At 34.8% G+C, this 22,298-nt stretch overlaps 1 protein-coding gene across 2 annotated transcripts; it reads right to left on the reverse strand.

The window, feature by feature from the left end:
- Positions 1 to 305: 305 nt before the first annotated feature.
- On the reverse strand, positions 306 to 21,242 carry LOC107020448 (ubiquitin carboxyl-terminal hydrolase 12-like). Of its 2 annotated transcripts, XM_027917088.1 has the most exons (33): positions 21,072 to 21,221; positions 20,101 to 20,193; positions 19,588 to 19,654; positions 19,107 to 19,263; positions 18,855 to 19,012; positions 12,859 to 13,124; positions 12,568 to 12,786; positions 12,336 to 12,444; positions 12,113 to 12,228; positions 11,539 to 11,637; positions 10,920 to 11,029; positions 8,537 to 8,611; positions 8,083 to 8,161; positions 7,812 to 7,958; positions 7,655 to 7,735; positions 7,445 to 7,564; positions 6,907 to 7,029; positions 6,094 to 6,171; positions 5,884 to 5,972; positions 5,369 to 5,477; positions 5,221 to 5,289; positions 4,967 to 5,077; positions 4,659 to 4,714; positions 4,394 to 4,571; positions 4,183 to 4,284; positions 4,023 to 4,094; positions 3,782 to 3,847; positions 3,329 to 3,394; positions 2,021 to 2,107; positions 1,765 to 1,881; positions 1,551 to 1,625; positions 1,380 to 1,466; positions 306 to 806 (listed from the first exon to the last, which is right to left on the reverse strand). In XM_027917088.1, the coding sequence occupies exons 3-33, from the start codon at positions 19,637 to 19,639 to the stop codon at positions 765 to 767; spliced, it is 3,315 nt and encodes a 1,104-aa protein (XP_027772889.1). In that variant the 5' UTR covers positions 19,640 to 19,654; positions 20,101 to 20,193; positions 21,072 to 21,221; the 3' UTR covers positions 306 to 764. The 2 variants fall into 2 exon arrangements, with proteins under 2 accessions (XP_027772889.1, XP_015076300.1); XM_015220814.2 differs by lacking the exon at positions 20,101 to 20,193 and having other exon boundaries at positions 21,072 to 21,242.
- Positions 21,243 to 22,298: the final 1,056 nt, after the last annotated feature.

The raw sequence follows: 22,298 nt of genomic DNA on the forward strand, positions 1-22,298 counted from the left end.
TAATTGAGAATGAATTTTTTACCACCCGACAATTTGGTTGTATAACATTCACAATAGAAACTAATGAACATAAACTGGTAAATGTATCCAAATATTCACTCAAGTTGGCTATTATAATTTTGGTTTTACAAGACTATACTTGTTATCTATGTTGCTGGGACCCTCGAAAAAATACACAGCTTAAGGACATTTTTGAAAAATTCGAACAACATAGCTATTAACTTATGTAATGCATGAAATAATTGGTACACGTAACCTTAGATCAAGCGAAAATGGAGAACTAAAAGCATCATAAACAACCATTGTTGCACAATTACGGGAAACCAAGAAACTAAATATGATCGAACATTTTACAGATTATCAGAATATTCTTAAAGAAATGTATGGCTATGATATTTTTGTCTAAATATAGGATAAAGTCGAAACCGATGTTCTAAGTATAGGAGAGTCAAAGCCAATTATATGTACCCTCTATACATGTACTCATCCAAAATCGCATGGATTTGCCTACATTACAACTGACAGAAGCCAATTTTACCAGCAAACACCCTCAGCCGAAAAACGGGTGATTGCTTAGTGAAATCTCAGCACAAATGTTTAACCGTCTCGGGAGGACTAAATGTATACAACAACCAAGCTGACATCCCCACATTTACCTGCCAAACCGTTATCTTCTGCTGAACCTAGTGCACCTTCTTGGCAAAACAGCAACCTTACCTTTGAAGATAATCACACGATAATGAGGAAGTAGTTCCAGAGATTATCTAGTTGTAGATCCGAACAGGCTTCTCAAAATTGTGACGGTTCTGCAGCACCAATATGAATCAGTTAGACATGTATTGAGGAAACAGGAAAGTTCACACGTGAAAAAGAGTGCACATAATAAACAACACGGCTTTCTAATTCGAGCGCATTTCACTCTTGAATGGACATCACGCATGGCAAAAAAGGACACATATGTACTGCAAGCTTATCAAAAGGAAGACAATTCTCAACTGAGAAATTCGTTTTATCTTTAGACCATTGCATAAATTAACTACCAGATCCATTGAGGATACATGTAATTATTATAAGATTTAAGCTTATCAAAGATCAAACATTCGAGCATACAAGTATTATCCAGATAGTAGCCATATGCTCATAAGCATCAAAAGATGTTCTTTCATTCAAGATGATTAACTTGCTCAAACCCCACAGCACGAAACAAAAGAAACCCTCAAAAGTTTTGTTTCTTCACCCTTGGGAAGTTACGGAACTTGAATAAATAGCTTCTCTAGTATAGTTAGTGCTGCGGGGCCAAGCCCAATTTTCTTTCCACAATGTTGAAATTCTTACCTAAAATTCTCAGAAGGTTTCTCATATAAAGCATTATTGCATACCTGGTGGGCAGAATATGATCGTTTTGGAGGACAGTCAGTGTGCTCTAATCCAAGGTACTGCTCCCAGGCACCATACACATCTCTTTTCTGGAAATCAATAGGAATATTAGGATATCCAAACACATGATGAGGACTATGCATAGACAAAGATGAAAAGGAAGAACCAAATACCTGAAAACGGTTGAAAATAATATCCGATTCCTCCAGGTACTCGGGACGACCCATGGACAAAAATGCAAATTTCCACTGCAGAGCAAAAGAACCACGTGTCAAAGACTTTCAAGAACACAATTACATATACTTTACCAAGAAAATGACTCATAAATTTTCAAGATGACAATTCCATTAATAAAATGAGAAGTCCAAAGGCAGAATGATTGTTTACCTTCGAAAACTCTTCATCTGGAACCTGCAATTTTTTCTGAATGCGAGCTTTAACCTCAGTCAATGTCTCACCCTCATGAATAACGAGGAAAAAGGGCTCACCAAAGTTCAAAACTTGCTGTAAACACAAGAGAAAGGTTTTTTTTAAAAAAAAAAAAAGAGAGAGAGAGAAAGAGGAACCAAAAGCAAACAATTCAAGGAAGAACCTTTCCTATAATGAACAGTTATTGCAACAAGATCTTTACACATGTACTTACTGTTTGATTTTGAGTCGCCTCCTTTATAAAATGATAAACATGAATTAAGCGACTATGAGCACCCAGGTTTTTCTCCTCTTCAGGAATCTGTAGTACAACCAGTGTCAGTAGTATGCAAACATCTACAAAATATATGTTACAACTATATACTCAAAACACGGGGTGGCAGATCGAAAAAGGAAACTTGAATGATTGGGAGATAAGAGAATTTCAGTCAATTTACTTCAATTGATCAAAGTAAGATGGATTCACTATCTGAGAAGTTGGTGACGGTAAAAAAGTTTCAGTTAAAAATTGTAACAGCATGTTGATAAAGTAGTCAGGTCAATGGGATGCTAAAAGGCCTCGGAAGATGATTTGGAAGACAGAATCTCCTCTTAAGGTAGAATGTTTTTGGTGGACAGCAGCTCGGGAGGCTTGGTCAAGACAACTTGCAGAAAAGAGGTTTCACTTTATGTAACAGAGGAGGATCCACGATTTTAATTTGATGGGTCAACCTTTAAATTCTTACAACTGAACCAATTATATATCTATAGGACGTGTCAAAAACACTGGATTCAGATGAACCCAGTACTTGTTCTCTACATCCACCACTGGTAATAGATGTTATCTGTGTGAAGAAGACTAGGACTCGGTGAATCATCCAATCCTCCAGTTTCTCACCAAAAAAAAAAAAAGAATCATCTTTTCCTCCATTGCAGAGTTTCTATGCAATGCTGGGAGTTACTTTTAAACATCTGTGGAATTTCTTGAGTGATGCCTCAGTGTTATAAAAGGTTTATTGGAAGATTGATAAGCTCAAAGGGTACCTGGAAGGCGGCATGAAGCAGATATGGAGAGAATCTTATGTACTTTATGGCTGGAGAGGAAACAATGTTTGCTTTGAAGGGCATAGAGATCACATATCTAGAATTAATAATGTCTTCATACTCTGCATTACTGGTGTAGAAGTAATCCCTTAGTGAATCTGAATAAATATACGGATTTTTTTGGATTTGTTGGGAGGGAGAGGATAGTAGGTGGTTTGTTGGTTCTTCAGATGTTTTCTGTACTTTTAAGTACTTCATGGACAAACTTTTTATCTTATAAAAATAACATTGATTGTATATGTCATGTCTCAGTGCAATATGCTAGATGGTCAAGCAGGGAACGACTGAAACAATCACAAAGATTGAAGATCGAAATGAAAAAAAGAAGAAAAAAACAGTGAAATAAGTGAAATTCATGTACATCCATTGGCCCAAAAGTAAATCCCAAACTGCTCTTGTGAATAAACTAATGAAGCAAACATCAGTTATAAAAATGTACCTCCTCTGCACGTAGCGTCCAGTATTGATCATTTATGTTTTCAATCCTTTCATTAAGGGGGAAAATCTGCAGCAAAAAGATGGATACAAGGTTACAAATGCTACCTAGGAGCAACCTATAAAACACAGTTATATCATGTCCTTTCATGAATTCTTGTACATCCTTCGACAAAACATATACCCACTGTTTACACAAACACATGTGTAGCTACATTATTGTTCAATAAACATACATACACAAAGACGCATGTATTAAATTCTTCTATTCTTTAATCTAAATTTTTTTTGGTTATCCTTTACTGTATTCAGCGCCATGTAACAGTGTCCTCTAAAAAAACAAGTAAAAGAAATTAGATTTACAACCATTGAGCTGACTCTGAGTACTGAAGAAGGGAGAAGCATCTCAGTGACCCAAAACCACAGTATAAAAGGAAGTTATGCAACATTATAGTACCTTATATATCTTGTGGTAAAAAACTTCAAGCAATCTTAGTTCAGCATCCGGCCGTGACAATTCAACCTGCACCATAACAAGAGATAAGATGAGTGATCCTCTTGCTACAGAAAAGACAAGGTCAGTTTTCCCATCTCTACTAGTTCCCACAATGTGTTTTATAGTCTTGATACTTATATGTGGAGAGGGGAAGAAAGTTCAAAGGCATCCACTCCTAAAGCACAAGACAACTCCAAAGTACCTTCGTTTTCAGATCATTAAGAACATCTGCTATGGTACTTTGTTTTGGCAATCTGATAGTATGGATAGTCACCTGAAAATAGTCAGTGCAAGATTATATTACAGAAAGGTGAGGTAAAATTGTGTCATAAAAGCATAAAAGAAAGAGTTTCAGCACTCACTTCATCTTTGGCAGAATGATGAAAAGTAACTTTGAGAGTTTTTAAGCCCTGAAGTTCTGGTAAAGGAATATCCAGGACTTCATAATACAAAACATCTGAAGTCTATCCAAAGATGAGGAATGACATCAACAAACAATAGTTAGTAATAAACAATTATTTGCAGTAAGCGGATATCTGCATATCTAGGAAGATTTAAAAAAGGACAAAATACCTGATTATAGTGACTAAGCATTTCTGTGAGACGATCAACTCCACGATACCTTATTGGCTGAGGTTTTGGCTGTTGTGAGTAGCAGTTGTGTGGCGTAAGCCTTACTCTTGATGGATCATCCAAGCGAAGATGGCGAGCTAAGCATTCAACAACTTCATCATAGTTGTTTTGCTTTGACCTAGAATTATGTGTCATCAACCAATGAAAAAAAGAGTTGACACAAGACCAACCTAGAACTAATAATTATACAAAAACAGATACATACAACTCAAGACTGAACTCGTCCTCCTTGGGTTTCTCCAATGAGCGAAAACGAACAATCTGGAAACCATAGAATAGAGCTCATAACAGTAAAATGACAAGGCTTTTAAACATATACATCAAAATCAATGAATATCCTTTTTGAACTCCATCCCAGTCGGACTAGGATCCAAAATTAGGTCAAAGCGAGCAAAATAAAGTACGGCAGGCTTACTGGCAAGGTTAGAGCTATCATCAATATCTATTGCAGTACTGTAACAAATCTTTTATACTCCAAGAGCCAATATCACAATAAGAGCATGGAGCACAAACCTGGCGATTGTGCACGTACTCCAAAAATGAAGGAACCTCTGGAAAGCGATATTGTTCATTCCCTTGCTTCCGAAGGGATTTCTGAAAACAAATAATGTCCCCATCTTCTAGCTGCAAAGCCAAAGTAGTGGTGCATAAAACTTTTCATTGCTAATAGATCCAGCGGAATAAAAAAAAAACAACTATTGAAGGATTGCCTACACAAGCAAATGCATAAAAACCCCAAACTGGATATGGCAATTGATTCCACATACCTGACAGCCACGAAAACTCAGATTCATGTTAATGTGTTCACACATCACATTTGGTTCAAATTTTATTTCCTGCGAATAACAAACCTGAAAAATCACACATCCTACGTTTTGAGTTTAAAAAACTGGCAGCAAAAGAAGAACAATTAACCTCAAAAAGTTCAATTTCTTCATCAGGCAAAAAGCCAGCCAACTCATTTAGCTTTGCAAGTATCTCCAGCGGCTTGCCACTTCCTTTTACAAAAATCCGTCCAACATACCTGACAACAAAAAGGAAATTAAAGAGACTGACCAAAAATACCTCATCCACAGCATGGATTCTCGTATACACAGCCCCAAACAGTTCCTAACAGCACTTCAAAGGTTCAAATGCATTAAAATTTCAATTAACCCTTTCAACAAGATGTCTTTATCAAGTCCAAAGGAAATCGCAAAAAATTAGTAAATGTTTTCTTCTTATTTTTTCCATATTCATTGTATACTCATGCTAACTTTGGTGTCACATTCAAATCTTTAAATGTTCTAAACCTCAAGATTGAGGAAAAGTAAAAAGCACCTTTCCATATAGTCGTGTTCTCAAAAATAAATGAGCAGATCCCAAATTCAGACATGAAAATCACTACTTTAGTGTTAGTTTTCCAGCTATAGAGAAGCAAGGTGTAATACCTTATCTCCTCTTTCGAAGGGTCATAGAGTTTGAAAAAGAGAAGGATATCATCCTTGGTCTTCTCCAGTGGAGGAAGAGGTTGCAAATCCTGCAACAACAGACAAAAAAAATAGAAGGCAAAAGTAAAACATGAAGAATAAAGCCTCACAGGAAAAACATGCAACATGCAAATCATCAAAGAGAAGACAAGTAAGCAACCGATACATTACCAGGCCAAATTCTACTTCCAAGAACAATTTTAGCTCAGCATGATTCGCTTTATTTGAAACCTCCCTCAGTTGGCCCACCTAAAAACACAATATGTAAGATCTTTAAAACCAAGTTAACCAAGCCTTCCCATTCTTCAACAGATCGCAGGAATGCCAGAAAAAAACAATGAAGAATACACACTTCAAGAATATCACTCTCAAGGGGACATGATGGTCCCGACACTTGGTCCAATCAAAAGACATGTCAAGAATCTAGATCGAGATTGAGGGAGGGGGAGGGAGAGGGAGAGGGAGAGGGCGAGGTAGACAGAGAGAGAAATAGGGCGAGAGAGTGAGGGAGAGAAAGAGAGACAGAGGGTGGGAGACAGAGAGAGAGAGAGACCAATCAACTTGTGAACCAACCATGGATGAATCAACATGAACAGAAAAACTGATCCTATTCACTAACACCTGAAGGCATCTATTTTGGTACATGTGAGGATATTGGTGGATGCCAAATTCATAAACAGGGTTTTCAGGCACCAGAGCTAAGCTACTTAGCATACAAATTCATTAACCTTTACCTAAAACATTTTTCATACGAAGACAGATAAAGCAAAGAGTTTACAGAATCGAACTGTCATATAGCTGCAGATTATATAAGGAATTGTCTGGTACCTACAGCTTACACCAATGAAAAATATATCATGCTAAGATCGTTCTTCTTTTCCAAGTAAAAACAATACGAGATGTAGCAAAGGACGACACCAATTACAGTCATAATTCAGATGCAGAGCACACAGCAGGGAGGTAGGATTGGCAGACAGAACTTACAGATTGAAGTTCCTCTTGAGCTGTCAATGGCCGATTAGGCCGATATGTATGGTTCTGGCGCTTTGCCCATAGCCAGTAACGTTGAAATTGAACTGGTATGCCAAATTCCTTAGCAACTTCCTCCTGAGAACAGACATACCATCAGACACATGTCAAACTACGGTGATTGACCAATGATTATCATAAGAAATATATTTATTATCTTGTCTGCTAAAAACATAAACAATTTTCATGAACCCTCTTAGCTAACCACCATGAGAACTCCACATTTTCCTGAATATTTTAATTGCTTGTTCGCCTCAATTTTAGCTATATAAGCACTAGAATTTGAAGTTTTATCTCTCTCAAAATAATACACAAGTACAGAAGTTCACAATTTATATTCGAGAAGCAAAAAGTTTCACATGAATCCTCTTAATTTAACATGGTCAAAGTCGCATTCCATGCAGCACATACAATTGCTCGTCATGTTTGATAAGAGCAGTATGGTTATAAGTTATCCAAATCTACAAGAAAAGGAAATGCAGAAGAATGATACCTTGAATTGAGCAAATGGCATCTGCTTCTGAATACGAAAACTATGCACTTTATCATGATCCACAAGATCAAAATAGATCTCCTTTCCAATTTGTTCACCAAGGTCTTCATCACGAGCTACCTGTAAATGAAATGGCCATTTTCAGTTAAAACATTTTGTAAATTTAATGATGCAAGTAGTAAAGGATATAAACTAGTAGTTGAAAGAAACCTTAATGATTGTATAGAGGTGAGCCTCTGCTTTCTCCTTTCTCTTTTGCTCCTTTCCTTCTTGCTCCTTCTTTAGTCTTATCTGAAAGTAGAGGTTGATAGATTACTATGGCTGAACAAAACAGAAACCAAATCAATAGTATTGAGTTGAAACCCACCCTGAGATGCTCGGCTATGTCCTTCTCATCCACATCGCATATGATCTTTTCCTTGTCACTTTCACGTATATAGACAAGCATATACGCATTTGAATATTTTGTAAATTTAAATGGTGAATTATTGAACCCAGGATTTGTGTGGGGTAACTGTTAAGAAGAAATAACCACTTAGCATGTGCAATACATAAAAGAAATTTTCTTCATACGTATAACGATTTCTAATTAGAAGGCATAAGTATAAGTAAAAAGGGTGCAAGAATAGGAAAAATACCTCTTCCTCACCACCGTATTGTTCATCCAGTGCTCTCTTTGTATCTTCTTTTGTCACACGCTCATCATCAAATTTATACCTAAAAGTAAGAAATGCATAATGAATCAAACCAGTAATCAGGGACAGTAGAATCTCTTGTCAATGTGAAGCAGCCATTAAGAAGAACCAAAGCCAAAACTGCTTGGCAATCAAAAGCAAGCACAGACAGGTGGACTACTGAATAAGGGCATATCTGATACAGGTACATTCAAATTTTAGCGAGTTTTAACATATTCTGAAGAATCCTTGTGAAGTAAATAGAAAATGAGTATAACAATTTGAAGCTCCAGAACATGTCAAATCTTCCTTGGGCTAAGCTACAAATCTAGAGAACACTAGAAAAGGGTGCATGCGATAGAAACACCCAATTATAAATGCTGGAGAAAAATGTATGATGGCGCAACAAATTGCATACCACTGATCAGACAGTGTAGGCCTGATATATGCATAATAGTGTCCCCCGTGCACCCCACCGCTGTGAACTAAAACACTGAAAAAAAATAGAAAAAAAAAAGAATTAGTACAGAATTCATAAGTAATAATCATCATGCAACATAATTGCCTGAAGTAACTGAAAATTGAGAATGAAGAGCTATCATGGTCGACGGCCCAAGTTTGTTAGACATCACACAAGAATAAGTAAAACCTGCAGTCAAGCACAATAGTAGATGCCAAACAAGAAGGTAAAACGGGGAGAAACAGATGTTAATGATATCGATGATGACAACAGAAGCTGCCTATGAGAAAAGCCATCATTTTCCACTAGAATAGTATCTTGCAATTTTATAGAAAGAAATGAAATAAATCCCCTGCAAATATACATAAAAACTGAAAAATAAATCCCATGCCGGTATCCAAAACAGGGCTGAACCAATATTTCAAATTACTGGTTCATACATGGATGAGATGAAGAACTTTCAGTACCCTCCTATTGGGACCACATAAGATCAAATAACCTCAGCTGGACTCGGGGGAACATAATATAAATGCAATAAGAAATTTCTGATTGACTATAAATAAGCAAAAAAATTGTACTAAAAAAAGCTGAAAACAGTTGAACAGAGTGAAAATTATACCAACATTGTTACAAGTGAGGATGAAATTAAATTTGCAGTTAATATGAGCATCCAAGCAAAACCTTAAGGAAACTGGGGGAGTAGCCCAACCCACAATAAAACCCTTTGGAAACCTTCAAAAAGCAATACGGGACAAGCATATTCTAACACTTCCCACACATGAAACCTGTTTTCAAGTTTATATGTGGTCACTTTTATTTTTTTCCTTAAGTTTGGAAGATTAAAATAGCTCAACAGGCTAAAGTCTGGGCCTGGACTAGACCAAGTAAGCTCAAGATAAGAATGGGCTTAAAAAATACTCAATGAGCTAAGAAGTGTCTGCCTAACAGAACTAAATATTTGGGGACTGATTAGAGAGAAGAGCCTAGAGAAACTCAGTGGGTTGAGATGCGAAAGAGAAGCCCAATGCAATGGAATAAGTAGAGAGAAAATGGTTGTGCAAACGGGTTCACCAAAGTTTTCCCTGTTACCATGTAAAAATATATACAATCCAATCCAAAACCAGGAGGTAATGGGTGAATAGCCGACGACAATTACGAACCCCTTAGGAAACCTAAAACCGATGTGGGACAAGTATATTCTAATAAAATAAAGGGAACAAAAAAGGTAGGATAAAAAACCTATATCCAGAATTTAGTTGAGATTATATTTCACTGTCTTGTCAGCAAGAGTATGTCATGTTTGACTAAGGCATATGTGTCACATTGTAACTTATGCATGATCTCAACGCTAGAATACTATAGAAGAAGAATAAAACAGTCACTAAGATCAATTTAATATGGGGAAGGAAGATGCAAAAAAGGCAGAAGTGGCACTTTGCACATAATCAGTTGAAACTCAGTGGAAAGGGAGAAACAAACTAATGTTCACAATATACGACCTACGTTTCCCAATTTCCATGTTTACAGGAACTAATTCTAGGAGATATACCAAATGAATCAATCAACTGCGACCAATGTCCAACCCCAGATTAGTTGGGAGTTGTTCAAGGTTGGTACCACAATATGAGCAATATGAACAAACGTTGTGGATGATTTGAGTTAAGGCATTCTCTCAACCGTACATTCTTTGACATGGACTTAATGATGATATTATGAAATTATTGACATATTAGGAAGTGTAAGCTCTATTGCTTCGTACAATGGTGTTGTTAAAGTTTTCAACTACCAAAACAAATAAAAAAGGCAAAAGCAAATGTAACCTGATTAAGGGAGATTACCAGATTCCATTCACCAGCAGACAGCCACTTTTATATCAGCAAACTTGTTAAAAATATGTCATTTTAAAAACTATTGATGTTTCAAAAACCAGAAGAAGAGCATGTAGAAGAATCAAGCCTAAAGTAAACCAAGTTTGACATAATCAGGTTGATCAGAAAAGAACATGGCGCAGAATTATTGCATAACAGCGTAAGCAGAAAGAAAACAACCAAGTAACAAAGTGATTAAACTGGTCCAGATAAAATGAGATATCAACTGTATATTTGGATGACTCCAATGATATACGATAGCAGGTGATCCCAAGCCATCTAAATTTGTGGCAAATATAGCTAGTTAACTAACAATAGAAGAAAATATTGAACATTAAGAATGTGAAACCACTAAGATTAGATCTTTGCAGAACTGACATGTTATTCAACTTAATGGTTGACCAAAAAAATTCATGAAAAATGAGCAATAACTAGCAAGGACAGATCATTAAGAAAACAGAAAAAGTTGAGACCTGTGCAGAGAATAGAGATTGCGGACACTTCGATCAGCATCTGGAGATAAATATTTCCCGTTCTCTCTATCAAGATCGAGTTGCAATGGGAACTCATATCGATCATTTATCTATATTGCCAATTAAAAAAAAAGTGATAAGCATTATGTGGCAAACATATAGTTATAAGTCAAGCACACTAGCAGTAGCATTTATCAAACATATAGTTATAAGTCAAGCACACTAGCAGTAGCATTTATCACCACGAACCATCTGCTCGAAGTTTATCTCAAGATGAGTAACTTCCTTACCATAATAAAATAAGAAAAAATGAAAAATAGAGTATTACTCCAAATGAGAGACATATGGAGAAAAAAGTGACACGCTGCTTTATCCATGAAAACCTGGGATCCAATAAGCATGAAACTTCCATCTAATGTAGAAAAACAAATAAGACTAAACCAAATAGCATTGTTTTTATCATAATCTACTTTCCATATTGTATATAGGACACCAGGAATCTCCTTAATTAAATATAAAAATTTCTCTGAGATGGCTATTTATCCCTATCAAAGAAAAGAATAATGTTCCCTCCCTAGTTGGCTAGAGCTTTACAAGCAAGTGAGAATTAATTACTTACCTTGATCATAGCATCCCGCACAAAATCGTATTCAAAGCGTTTTAACTGAAGTTGAAGAACAGGAGGGAAGTCAATGAAAAGGACACCTTTCCGAGCATCCTGTAAAACTAGGAGTTAGCTACGAATATATCAGATATCATAACTTTAAAACCCAAGCACGACACTACAAGAAAAGGAGGATAAGGAAATAACACAAATATCATCTATTAGGTGTGTTTACCAAACTTCCACACAGCACATTGACATCCTTCTATTCTTACAATTTCTTTTAGCTTTGTAAAACCATGCGCCTCTTATTCCCTATCATTCTCTGGCTCAAACGAATCTCAAACTTCCAATAAATATGTAAATTTGTAAACCACTAGCTCACGCCTCACAAAAACTTTTTTGTTTGATAAGGCAAACGTATGTTAGTTCATAAACATAGCCAAAAAGCTGTCCATATACAAGAAGTATACCAAAAGGTAAAGAATCTATTCTACAAACTCCACCCAATCTCCTATAAAACATGGAATTCTATAAGTGCACTGGAAGAAAATAAGGGACGCTCATAGAAATATTAAAGACATTTAACCTGTAAACCATGTTGTTCTGCTTGGTATTTGTTGTCGCCCTCGAGGCGTTCCACTTCAACATACTTGTCAAATGAAGCATATACATCACGACACCCTTTCACATCAAGCTGAAGATCTGATCAAAGATGCATTTTTCATAAACAAAATGATAAAATGGTGTTCCAAATTCAATACAAAACCATCATAAAAAGTTATGCTGGCTCAAATAGGTGCTATATCTACCATAAAAAGATTCTTTTCTTGTTGATTTGTAGTCCACACGGATACATTCGATGTAATTCATATGATGCCCCTCAAGTAATTGTTGTATTGTGCCCTCTACAACAGTTCCCTGAGTCAAAGAAACCAAAGTTAACAGAAAACAATAATCGGAAGTAATAACCTCACCTATAAAGAAGTATAGTATAAAAGGTGTCTGCAAGTTCTAAGTGTCCAATTCCATTATACAAATTACCTTCATCTTATCTTCGAGCTTTTCACAAAGAACCCTGTTAAGTTCTTGTACATCATGCTGCATGAAAGACTCATAGGTGTCCCACCCAAAGGACTTTGTTAATTCTTTTGTTGCTACACTAGTGTCGTTATACTGGAGCTTATAAAACAAACTCTGCAAAGCTAAAGGGATGCTGCCAGATGGATTGTCATTCTCAGTTGTTGGCATGTGATACACAGCCTGAGAAACAAGAAGGAATTAATCATATGTATGAAGATATTATCAAAGAAATCATTCATTTACAAGGCTAACCTTTCTAAAATAAGGAATATGGTATAGTGTCTGGAGGAGAGAGTTCATATAACAAGTAGCTCCCTGATTCTTAAGGCCAACATAACCAGTCTCTTTTTTAGAGTCATGGGACCAGTAATCAGCGACTTTACGGACAGCAACATCAGCTTCAATTATGACGGTATCATCCATAAGATAACCTTTCCCAGGATCATATAGTTCACTAAGAGGCATGAATGATGTGAAACCCCAGTCACTCTCCCTTGCATTAAACTGGTGCTGAGTATCTGCCATAAGGATCATAACATTTAACAAGTAAACCATCACTTAAAAAAATCAAATCACAATACTCTGACATATATTAAGATCCCTCAAAGATAGAGAGTAATCCCCAATCGTGATTATATTCTCTCTCTCCAATGCAAGAATGTGACTACACACAACATCTAATTAATTTTCTTTGACAAGCTGCATGATATCCCTTCTCAGGAGAGCTTTGAGGGTTAAGTTAAGAGATGGACAAAGTTCTGCAGCATTTCCAAGTTCACACTTTAAAGAAGGTCAAGATCATATTCCAGTCAGATCTTTCAGGCAGTCCCTACAAAAGATGCATTCCATAGGACCATCTAGAAAACTATCGCGGACATCAAGATCCCAAAGATAAGTCTTTGAAGGATCAGATATTTGATGCTGTTCCCCAATGAATGAAAAATCAAATGATCTGCACCGCTAACCCAATTTGCACAGGCACTCTATACAGGTGGGAGGTGAACCTTGGTTCATGGTATAGTTGTTCCTTTGGTTTCCGCGACCTAGGACTCGGGTTCGAGGCATAAAAGCAGCTCCTATCAGAAATTCAAGGGGAAGGCTACTAACAGTAGACCCTCACTTTCACTTAACCTCCTGTACTAGGGGTGCATGGCTAAGCCCTCTACTCTATACAAGGTGGCAATGAATAGAGAAAAGAAGATAGTGATTATCTTGCGGCTTATGTCTGAATAAGCCCATGTAAACCATTGAAATGCAAGAATTGTCTCTTACAAAGAGGCCATCCTCCTCCTCAAGTCTATTCCAAACAACCACGGCCAAACACTCCACAAGCTAATAGTTGATGCTTATGTTTATGATTCTACACATGGTACATGTACACAACGTTTGCCGAGTGACTCGTCATTTCAACATCCCTTTTCCCGTTGAGCACTCATTTTTATTTAAACTAGGAGCGAATATATATATATATCAAAATTACACCACAACAGTGCAAAAGACTACACAAAATCCCAACCAAGCCTAGGCTACTTCTTCAAAGGATCCTATCATATCAACTAGTGATTCAGCCTCCTCAGCATAGCTTTCTTTACACCAAATAAAACAAAAAAATAAAATTCATATTGATTTTCTTCACAAAATTATATTTTTCTTGAAAAGCTCTATAGTTCCTCTCCTTCCAAATGGTCCACCATATGCAAGCAGGGACAAGTTTCCACCAATTTTTCTCACTAACTGCCCCATCATCCTGGATCCATCATTTCAGCAAATCGACACTTGTTGCTGGCATTGACCATCCGATTCATACCATGTTTAAGAATAGTTGCCATAATTTTCCAGAAACAAGACAATGAATAAATAGGTGACTATTATTTTCCCAGCAGCTCCATACAAAAAGCATCTAGGACACAGTTGGAATCCCCTTCTTTAAATTTTAGCCTGTGTGAGGCAAGCATTCCTTGCTACTAGCCAAGAAAAGCATACCACCTTAAAAGGAACCTTCATCTCTGATTAGTTGACTATCTATGCCTAATCAAAATGGTATAAGCTGAGTTTACAGAATAAGTTCCTTTACTAGTGGGCTTCCATATAAGTGAATCTTCAGTGTCTTCGAACCCTTGGAATGATTCCAAGGTCTTGAAAAATTCAACAACTCTTCCCAACTCCCAATCATGCAGTAGCCTTCTAAAAGTATTATTCCATTTGTGTACTCCTTTTGATGATTCCAGACTAACGTCTTGCGTAAGATAAAGTTGATCTTCCTATTATTTGAAAAGGTATCCAGACTACTCACAACACTCATCTTGTCTATAATTTCTTGAGTTGTCACTATTTCAGCCATCATATCATGCCTTCATTATTCAACTTAGCCATGACAAAGGATGTAAGACTTTGGCAAAGGCGATAGCTATGTGGGTTGCCTACGATTGAAGAAATAATTGTTTGTGATACTAGTACTTAGGAAATAGTTCTTTTACCACCAGGAAAATCAATAGCTAGATGTCGGAGGGTATTTACAATCAAGGTAGGTGCTGGCAAGAAGTTCGTTCGCCAAGGGATTGATCTTAATCATGGTGATACCTTTTCTCCAATAGTGGAAATTGCATCTGTTCGCCTCCTTTATCTCTATAGCAGTCATGTCTTATTGGTTGGATATCAAACATATCTTTCGTCATGGCAAACTTGCTTCGGAAGTCTACATAAAGCAACCCAAGGATTTGATGCTCACATGGAATCTAAGTGTCGATTGTCAATCTTTGTTTTGTTGACAGGTAAGTTGCTCAGACTTGAGTGCGGGTGTCCGATACAGGTGCGGATCTAGAGGTCGGAAGGATGCGGATCTAGAGGTCGGATCCTTCGTGATCTAGTTTTTAATATTCGGGATCCATATATTAATAAGGGTGCAGGGATTCGCCTAAAAATAATTAAAATATCTAAAAATAGAGTTATAAAACCTAAATTATAAGATATTATGTGGAGAACTTGAGGAGAATCTCGAAAGGATATTAAAGGAAAAGGAGTGACATGGAAATTTTTACATAAAAGGTATTCTATTTTTTTTAATTTCACCTTAGATTTTGTATTGATTATAGGAATCATTAAAATTATCCATACTTTCCCATCGATTTTGGTCAAAGTACCTAAAATCTGTTGACCCAATCAAACACGGATCCCACACCCATACCCATGTCCATTCGACACAGGTGTGGCACCAAACTGAAGAGTTAGAGCAACATATGTAAAAATATTGTCGTTCATAAATATGGCCACAAATTGCCCGTATGCAAAGGAATTTGATTGTCAATCTTTGTCTAAGTCTCAAGCAATAACTAAAGGATTCATTTGACCGTTCTAGCATAGTTGTGCAACAATTTGGCATGCTTATAAGTAAAGCCAATCTAGGTGTTCTATAAACATTCTTATAGTGGCAACTCATTTCTTGGTTATTTACATAAGAGACATTTCTATAACCAATGATGATCATTAAGACATTACTCAACTTAAGTTGAGTATCTTGACAGACATTTCCAAATTAAAAACAAGGTAAACGACACTTTCTAGAAATTAGGGTGGGCACATTCCAGCATTAGGCCTGTCGTTTCATCAACGAAAAATGCTTTGGACACTTGGACGTTGAATTGTGAACCTATTGATAATCCTATGGACCTGAATGTTATCTTCTTCATGGATGGGGATTCTCGCGGACGTACTCGGGTACTTCCTAAGCAGGGCCTTTGACGAACCTCAGTTGTTACCAAATATAAGCCACCAAGGGCATTCATCTTATGTTTACACGATCAGCCATCTCGTTTCCTATGGTTGTTATTAGTTAGTTTCTCCAATCTCCTTATGGCAATCATTGGAATGCAATGATCCGTATTGTAAGAGATGTCAAATCTTCACATGGAGTCCTAGACACGGCCAACATAGTATGAAGACACGGGACATGCAAATAATACTAGATATGCAAAATTGAGCAAGTCCATCATATAGACCATCCACTTCAGGGTACTGATTTCTAATTGGAGGAAATCTAGTATCTTGGAAAAGCAAAAAACAAGATGTAGTAGTTCGATCAAGTGCAAAGGTAAAATATCAAGCAATAGCACTGTTTATATCTGTGTTTATATGGCTAAAGAAACTTTTCGAAGGATTAATGTTGGGAGGAGATGCGCTAATGCAATTGATATGGGATAATCAAATTGCGATACATATTGCTTCAAACCAATGCTTCATCGCAATACAATCTTTCCTAAAAAGATTTTGTATAAAATACAAAAAATCCATTATCCAAAATAATATTTATTATAGTTTTTTTATTTTTTCCTATTGTGTTTAAATACGATTGTCTTTATTATGAAAAGTCATAAGATTTTGTTTACTTATATTTTATGATTGGTAGCTAAGGAAGCACCCACTAACTTAAAATCCTGGATTCGCCACTGACTCTAGTCATTTTTCTTTCAATTGTTCTAATATTTGCTTCGTTGTACAAAAGTATCATAACGTGAGTAACATTTGATTGAATCGTAAAGAAGTCGTCCAACTTTACATAAGCACTTGGGTATGTACATCTCATGTATATCTCATGTTTTATTACAAAATTTGTGTCTCAATTTACTAACAATTGAAAATTCTTTACCCACATTTTACTCAGTTTACAACAAGAGCTAAAACTTGTCCACCTTAGTAATCACTTAGGCACCTAAACTTAACAAATAATTAATTGTTCATATAATTTTTTTGCACAATTGTATCTTATTCTACCAAAGAATTCCTTACATTTTTTCTATCGCCAAAACAGGCCAGCACTACATGGGTGGCACCAGAAATACATAAGGTGTCGACTCCTCAACTGCATAAAAGTCAAATCTACTCCTTCAAAAGCTCTCTTATTTCTCTCTATACAAATGATCCACATCAAAGCTAAAGGAACAACACCCTACGCTTTGTATTTTCTCCTACTTCTTCCGATTTTCCAACAAAACAAAATTTCCTTCATAGATCTAGGCATCACCCAAGATAAATCCCAACAGATAAGTACATTATGTTCCTATTCTTAATCCCTTATACAAAAAATTGATCAACTTTTTACTCTTTTAATATGGAACTCACATTAGAAAAATTATCACTTAATCATTTTCTAATATTTATGACTTCAAGTAAGTTGATTTGACAATAATAGTGGACAAGGAATTTGAGCATTTTTCCAATTCAAAGTCCTTCCATTGTTCAATAGAACTCCTATTTGCTCTTAAAGTTCTAAATTCACTCCCACCGCTTTGCTATGAATGAGTTATCATTAATGCTTCCTTAAATACTTTTTATTAAAACAATTTTTTGTGCCCTTGTACTTATTACGGCATAAAAATTGCAAGATCTACTTACTAACTATTTTAATTACGTTAAAAAGGGCACATTAATTTATTATTGTTTCCATTGTAGATAAATCCATTAAAAGTAACATGAAAGAAAACATAAATATATATATACATATAATTATGTAATATATAGAACAAGGTAACATCTTAATTGATTTTTAAATCTTAAATTTTAAAACTTCCTACCTAGTTCAAACAAGGAAGATTTAATAACCAAAACTTTAGTCGATTTCAAAGTTCTAAATATTAGGACAACAATAAACGACTATTTTTTCTAGTGTGAAATCAATTATTAAAGATAAGAAAACAAGCCATTTTGCGAAGGAGCTTTGTACTCCTTAATATATACAGATTACAAAGACAAAATTACTTCCATCTCCTTTCTTGGATTACTTTTCCTTCCCATTTAGGCTACTTGTGAACACTACTTAAATCCCAACATGCTTGAGAGAGTAATTAAGCAATTCATTCAGATCTCTACTTTCTTTACTATTTTTTTTTCCTGAAATTTGGAACTTTTCTTTCTTTACTAATTAAATGAACAGATCTTTTCAGATTTGCCAGTACAAAAAAGGCCTAGAAATGTTACATGTAAATAAAGTAAAGATAAAGCAGTAAGACATTCATGCAATCACATATTTAGACAAATAAAAGAATCTCATGGAGAATTAGCATGAAAAAGATAAAGATAAAGCAATAAGTCATTGAATCATTCAGCAAAACAAATAAAAGAATCTCTTGGAGAATTAGCATCACTATATTGAAGCATGTCATCAGAAGAATAAAGCAATAAGACATTCGTGCAATCACATACTTAAACTCATACACAAAGTTCATATCTTTTATACAACAAATAAGATATCTGACCTTTCTTTACTGTTAACTTGTTATTCATTCGATTGATAACAGCTAAGCTAAACTGAGCAAATCTACTCCAACCATAAGGCAATGTTGCAGCATCCGCCACATCTAAATACATTGACAAATGGTCTGCATTGTTCCCTTTTGGGAATATCAGAATCCTCCTGCAAGACAATGCACCGTATAGAACTTCATTATCATATCCGCATTAAATTTGTAAGCCAATCCACTAAAAAATGGGTTGTTGAATATAATTACCATTTAAATCCTCCTACGTTAAAAGGATCAGAGTACAACTTCTTCACATTCAACCTCGAAAATTTTTCGACAGTCCATGTGAACCGGGCTGATGCCGGATCATCCACCGCTTGTGCATCAACCGTATTTGTTGTGTCTGCTGGTGCACCTGCCAAAACTAAAGCATGCAAAAAAAAAAAGGACTGAGGAAAAAAATATAGAATACTTATTCAGTCGACAACACCTCAATCCCAAATCTTGTTGGGGCCAGTGATACATTCTACAAATTGTGCTCAATTGTGCTCTGTTTCATACTGGTACTAGTATGGAATTAGAACAAATTAGACATACTAAAATTTAATCAATGCAAGAATGTGCAGACATTCATATATATTTCACCAGTAGCATAAGAAAAGTGACATCAAATGATAAACAAAAATGATTACTCGTAAATTATTTGTTTATGAGTGTGTATGTGTGTGTGTGGAAGTATGTGAGATACCTTCCACAGGCTGAGGTCCCTCGGTAGGAAAGTCAGAACTAGGAACAAGCATTTCGTGGTCTTCTGGCTGCCAAAAACGAAGCAATAAAGTAAGCAATTAGATCTAACAAAACTCGGCAATTTTGATCATTCACATCTAAAAAGAGAAAATTAATGAAATTTTTACACCACAATATCATCCAAATATTAAATTCAGCACATATCCATCCAAAAAATCAAACTACTTCGAACTCCAACAAAGCATCATAAGTTTAGCAAAAATTCATCAAACAAAACTTTAAACAGCATAAAAGATACGCTAAACAAACTAAACAAAGTGAATTAACACATCAATGTAACTGATAAATTCGGTTAACATTTTAAAGAAATTTTAGGTCAATTTCACACCACAATCACACCGGACTACATTCAGCACCTATAAATCAAAAGCATTCAAAACTACACCAAGCAAAGCTACTTTTAACGAATAATATGCAAAACAAAGTAAAAACTATACAAGCAAAATGAATTTACAAAGCAATCTAACTAATCGATCCAGTCACTATCGCTTTTTAAGGAAATTTTAGGTCAATTTCACACGGCAATGACAGCTGACTACATTCAGACCTACAAATCAAAAATATTCAACATTTTAAAAATTACACCAAGCAAAGCCAATTTAAGCAAATATTACACAAAAGCAACTTCAAACAAAACAAAAAAATATGCAAAACTAACGAAAAACTGTAGAAGCAAAATGAATTCACACAGCGACATAGCTCATAAAATTCAGTCACTATTCCTTTTAAGGAAATTTTTGGGTCAATTTCACATGGCAATCGCAGCAGACTACATTCAGCACCTATAAAATCAAAAACATCCAACTTTTTAAAAAATACCCCAAGCAAATCCACTTTAAGCAAATAATGCGCAAAAGCAACTTCAGACAAATCAAAAATAATGTGATACAAAGGAAAATCAGTTAAAACAAAATGAATTCACACAGAATCCAAGCTAAAAAATTCAGTCACCATAGCTTTCTAAACAAATTTAGGTCAATTTCACGCCGTACTCACAGCAGACCACATTCAGCACCTAAAAATCAAAAGCATTCAAAATTTTAAAAGCTACTTCAATAAAATAACCCCTGAACAAATTAGGGAAGTCCTCCAAAATGATCAAAATACACAAAACAAACTAAAACTGTAAACGCAAACCGCAAAAAGAAAAACGGAAATGGAGATTACATCTCTCAGAGCATCGCCTTAAATTCATCAACTACATCCACACACAAAAAAAAAACGCAACTACAAACAAAAACGAACTGAATTCACACAGTAACCTAGCTTATAAAATTCAGTCACGATTGAACTTTTAAGCAAATTTTAGGTCAATCAACATTCATCACCAATTTAATCAAAACAATTAACAGTTTCAAAAAAACTAAACTACAAAATCTTCACAAAGCAAAAAAAGTTTACAGATTAGAAATGAAGATTACTTACATCTATCGGAGGAGGCGTGAGCAGAGTCATTGCCGGAAAACAGTAACCGTACGATCGTCCGGCGAATCGGAGAATTGAGAATTCAGAGGATTTGGAGAAGGCGATGGATCGAAAGACTTTGTGTTGAGTAAATGAGTGCAAGGACTGAGAAAATGAGGAAGAGGTAGTGAAGAAAGCAAAAGAGGTTTATATTGAGGGTAATTTGGCAATTATGACAACACTAATATTTTATTATTAATATTATTATTATTATTATTTATTAACTATTTTATTGTTAAAGTTCATTTTATTTTATTGTAATAGTGATTCCAAAAAGGGTATAACATTGATTGGAAATTTAAATATGTTTATTTTAATTTAACAAAAATAAAATATTAATTAATGTTAGATACTTTAAAAAATATATATTAATAATTTTCCTTTTTTGTAAGTTGAATATCAAAATTATTAAAAAAGATTAGTCAAGACATAATTTGATTATGACAAGTACTTTTTAGTCAAATACAATTATTTTTTTTCAAAATTCATTTTTAAAAAGTACTAGGTTGATTTAAATGTCAAACAGGCTCTTAATCATAATCATGTGGTATTAAATATGCCAAGTAAAAAAATAGAATTAATATTGATTGAAATTTTAAATATGTTCATTTTGATTTTAAGAAAAATAAAAAAATTAATTAATAGTAGATATTTTTAAAAAAATAATTAACAATTTTCCTTTTTTGTAAGTTGAATATTAAAAAAGATTAGTCAGACATAATTTGCTTATAAAAAGTATTTTTTTTAGTCAAATACAAATTGTTTTTCTCCAAAATTCATTTTAAAATAGTACCTCTAAAAATAAGTTAATTTAACATTAATGTTAAACAGACTCTTAATCATGTGGTATTAAATATGTCAAGTAAAAAATTAAAATTAAAATATTTATAAAAAAATGTTTTTTTTAAAGACTAATCAATTGAAATGGAGGGAGTATAAGATTTTTTGTCATAATTTATATAGTAGTGTTTGAATTTGGACATTCAAATGAGTTTTCTTAGTATACTTTTTTATGTTTTTAAATCTTAAAGATTTTATATATGAATTCACGATAAAAATAAAAAGTTTAATTCAAGCTATAAGACATGAATTGAAAAAATTAAATGTACATATTATTGTTGTAAATTTTTTTGGACGAGTGATCAAATATGTAATATAAGTACATGAAAAGTATAAAGTGTTTTTTTT

The sequence above is a fragment of the Solanum pennellii genome, chromosome 5 (genome assembly GCF_001406875.1).
Source record: "Solanum pennellii chromosome 5, SPENNV200".
Taxonomy (NCBI): Eukaryota; Viridiplantae; Streptophyta; class Magnoliopsida; order Solanales; family Solanaceae; genus Solanum; species Solanum pennellii.

What these genes read in the sequence shown, in the direction of transcription:
- LOC107020448 (XM_015220814.2), bottom strand. Translation starts at nt 21,101, where the DNA reads ATGACTCTGCTCACGCCTCCTCCGATAGAT. An exon ending in ACATAGCCGAGCATCTCAGG is followed by an intron (nt 7,736 to 7,811) that starts GTGGGTTTCAAC and finishes CTCTACTTTCAG; the next exon opens with ATAAGACTAAAGAAGGAGCA. An exon ending in TGAGTTTTCGTGGCTGTCAG is followed by an intron (nt 5,078 to 5,220) that starts GTATGTGGAATC and finishes TTGGCTTTGCAG; the next exon opens with CTAGAAGATGGGGACATTAT.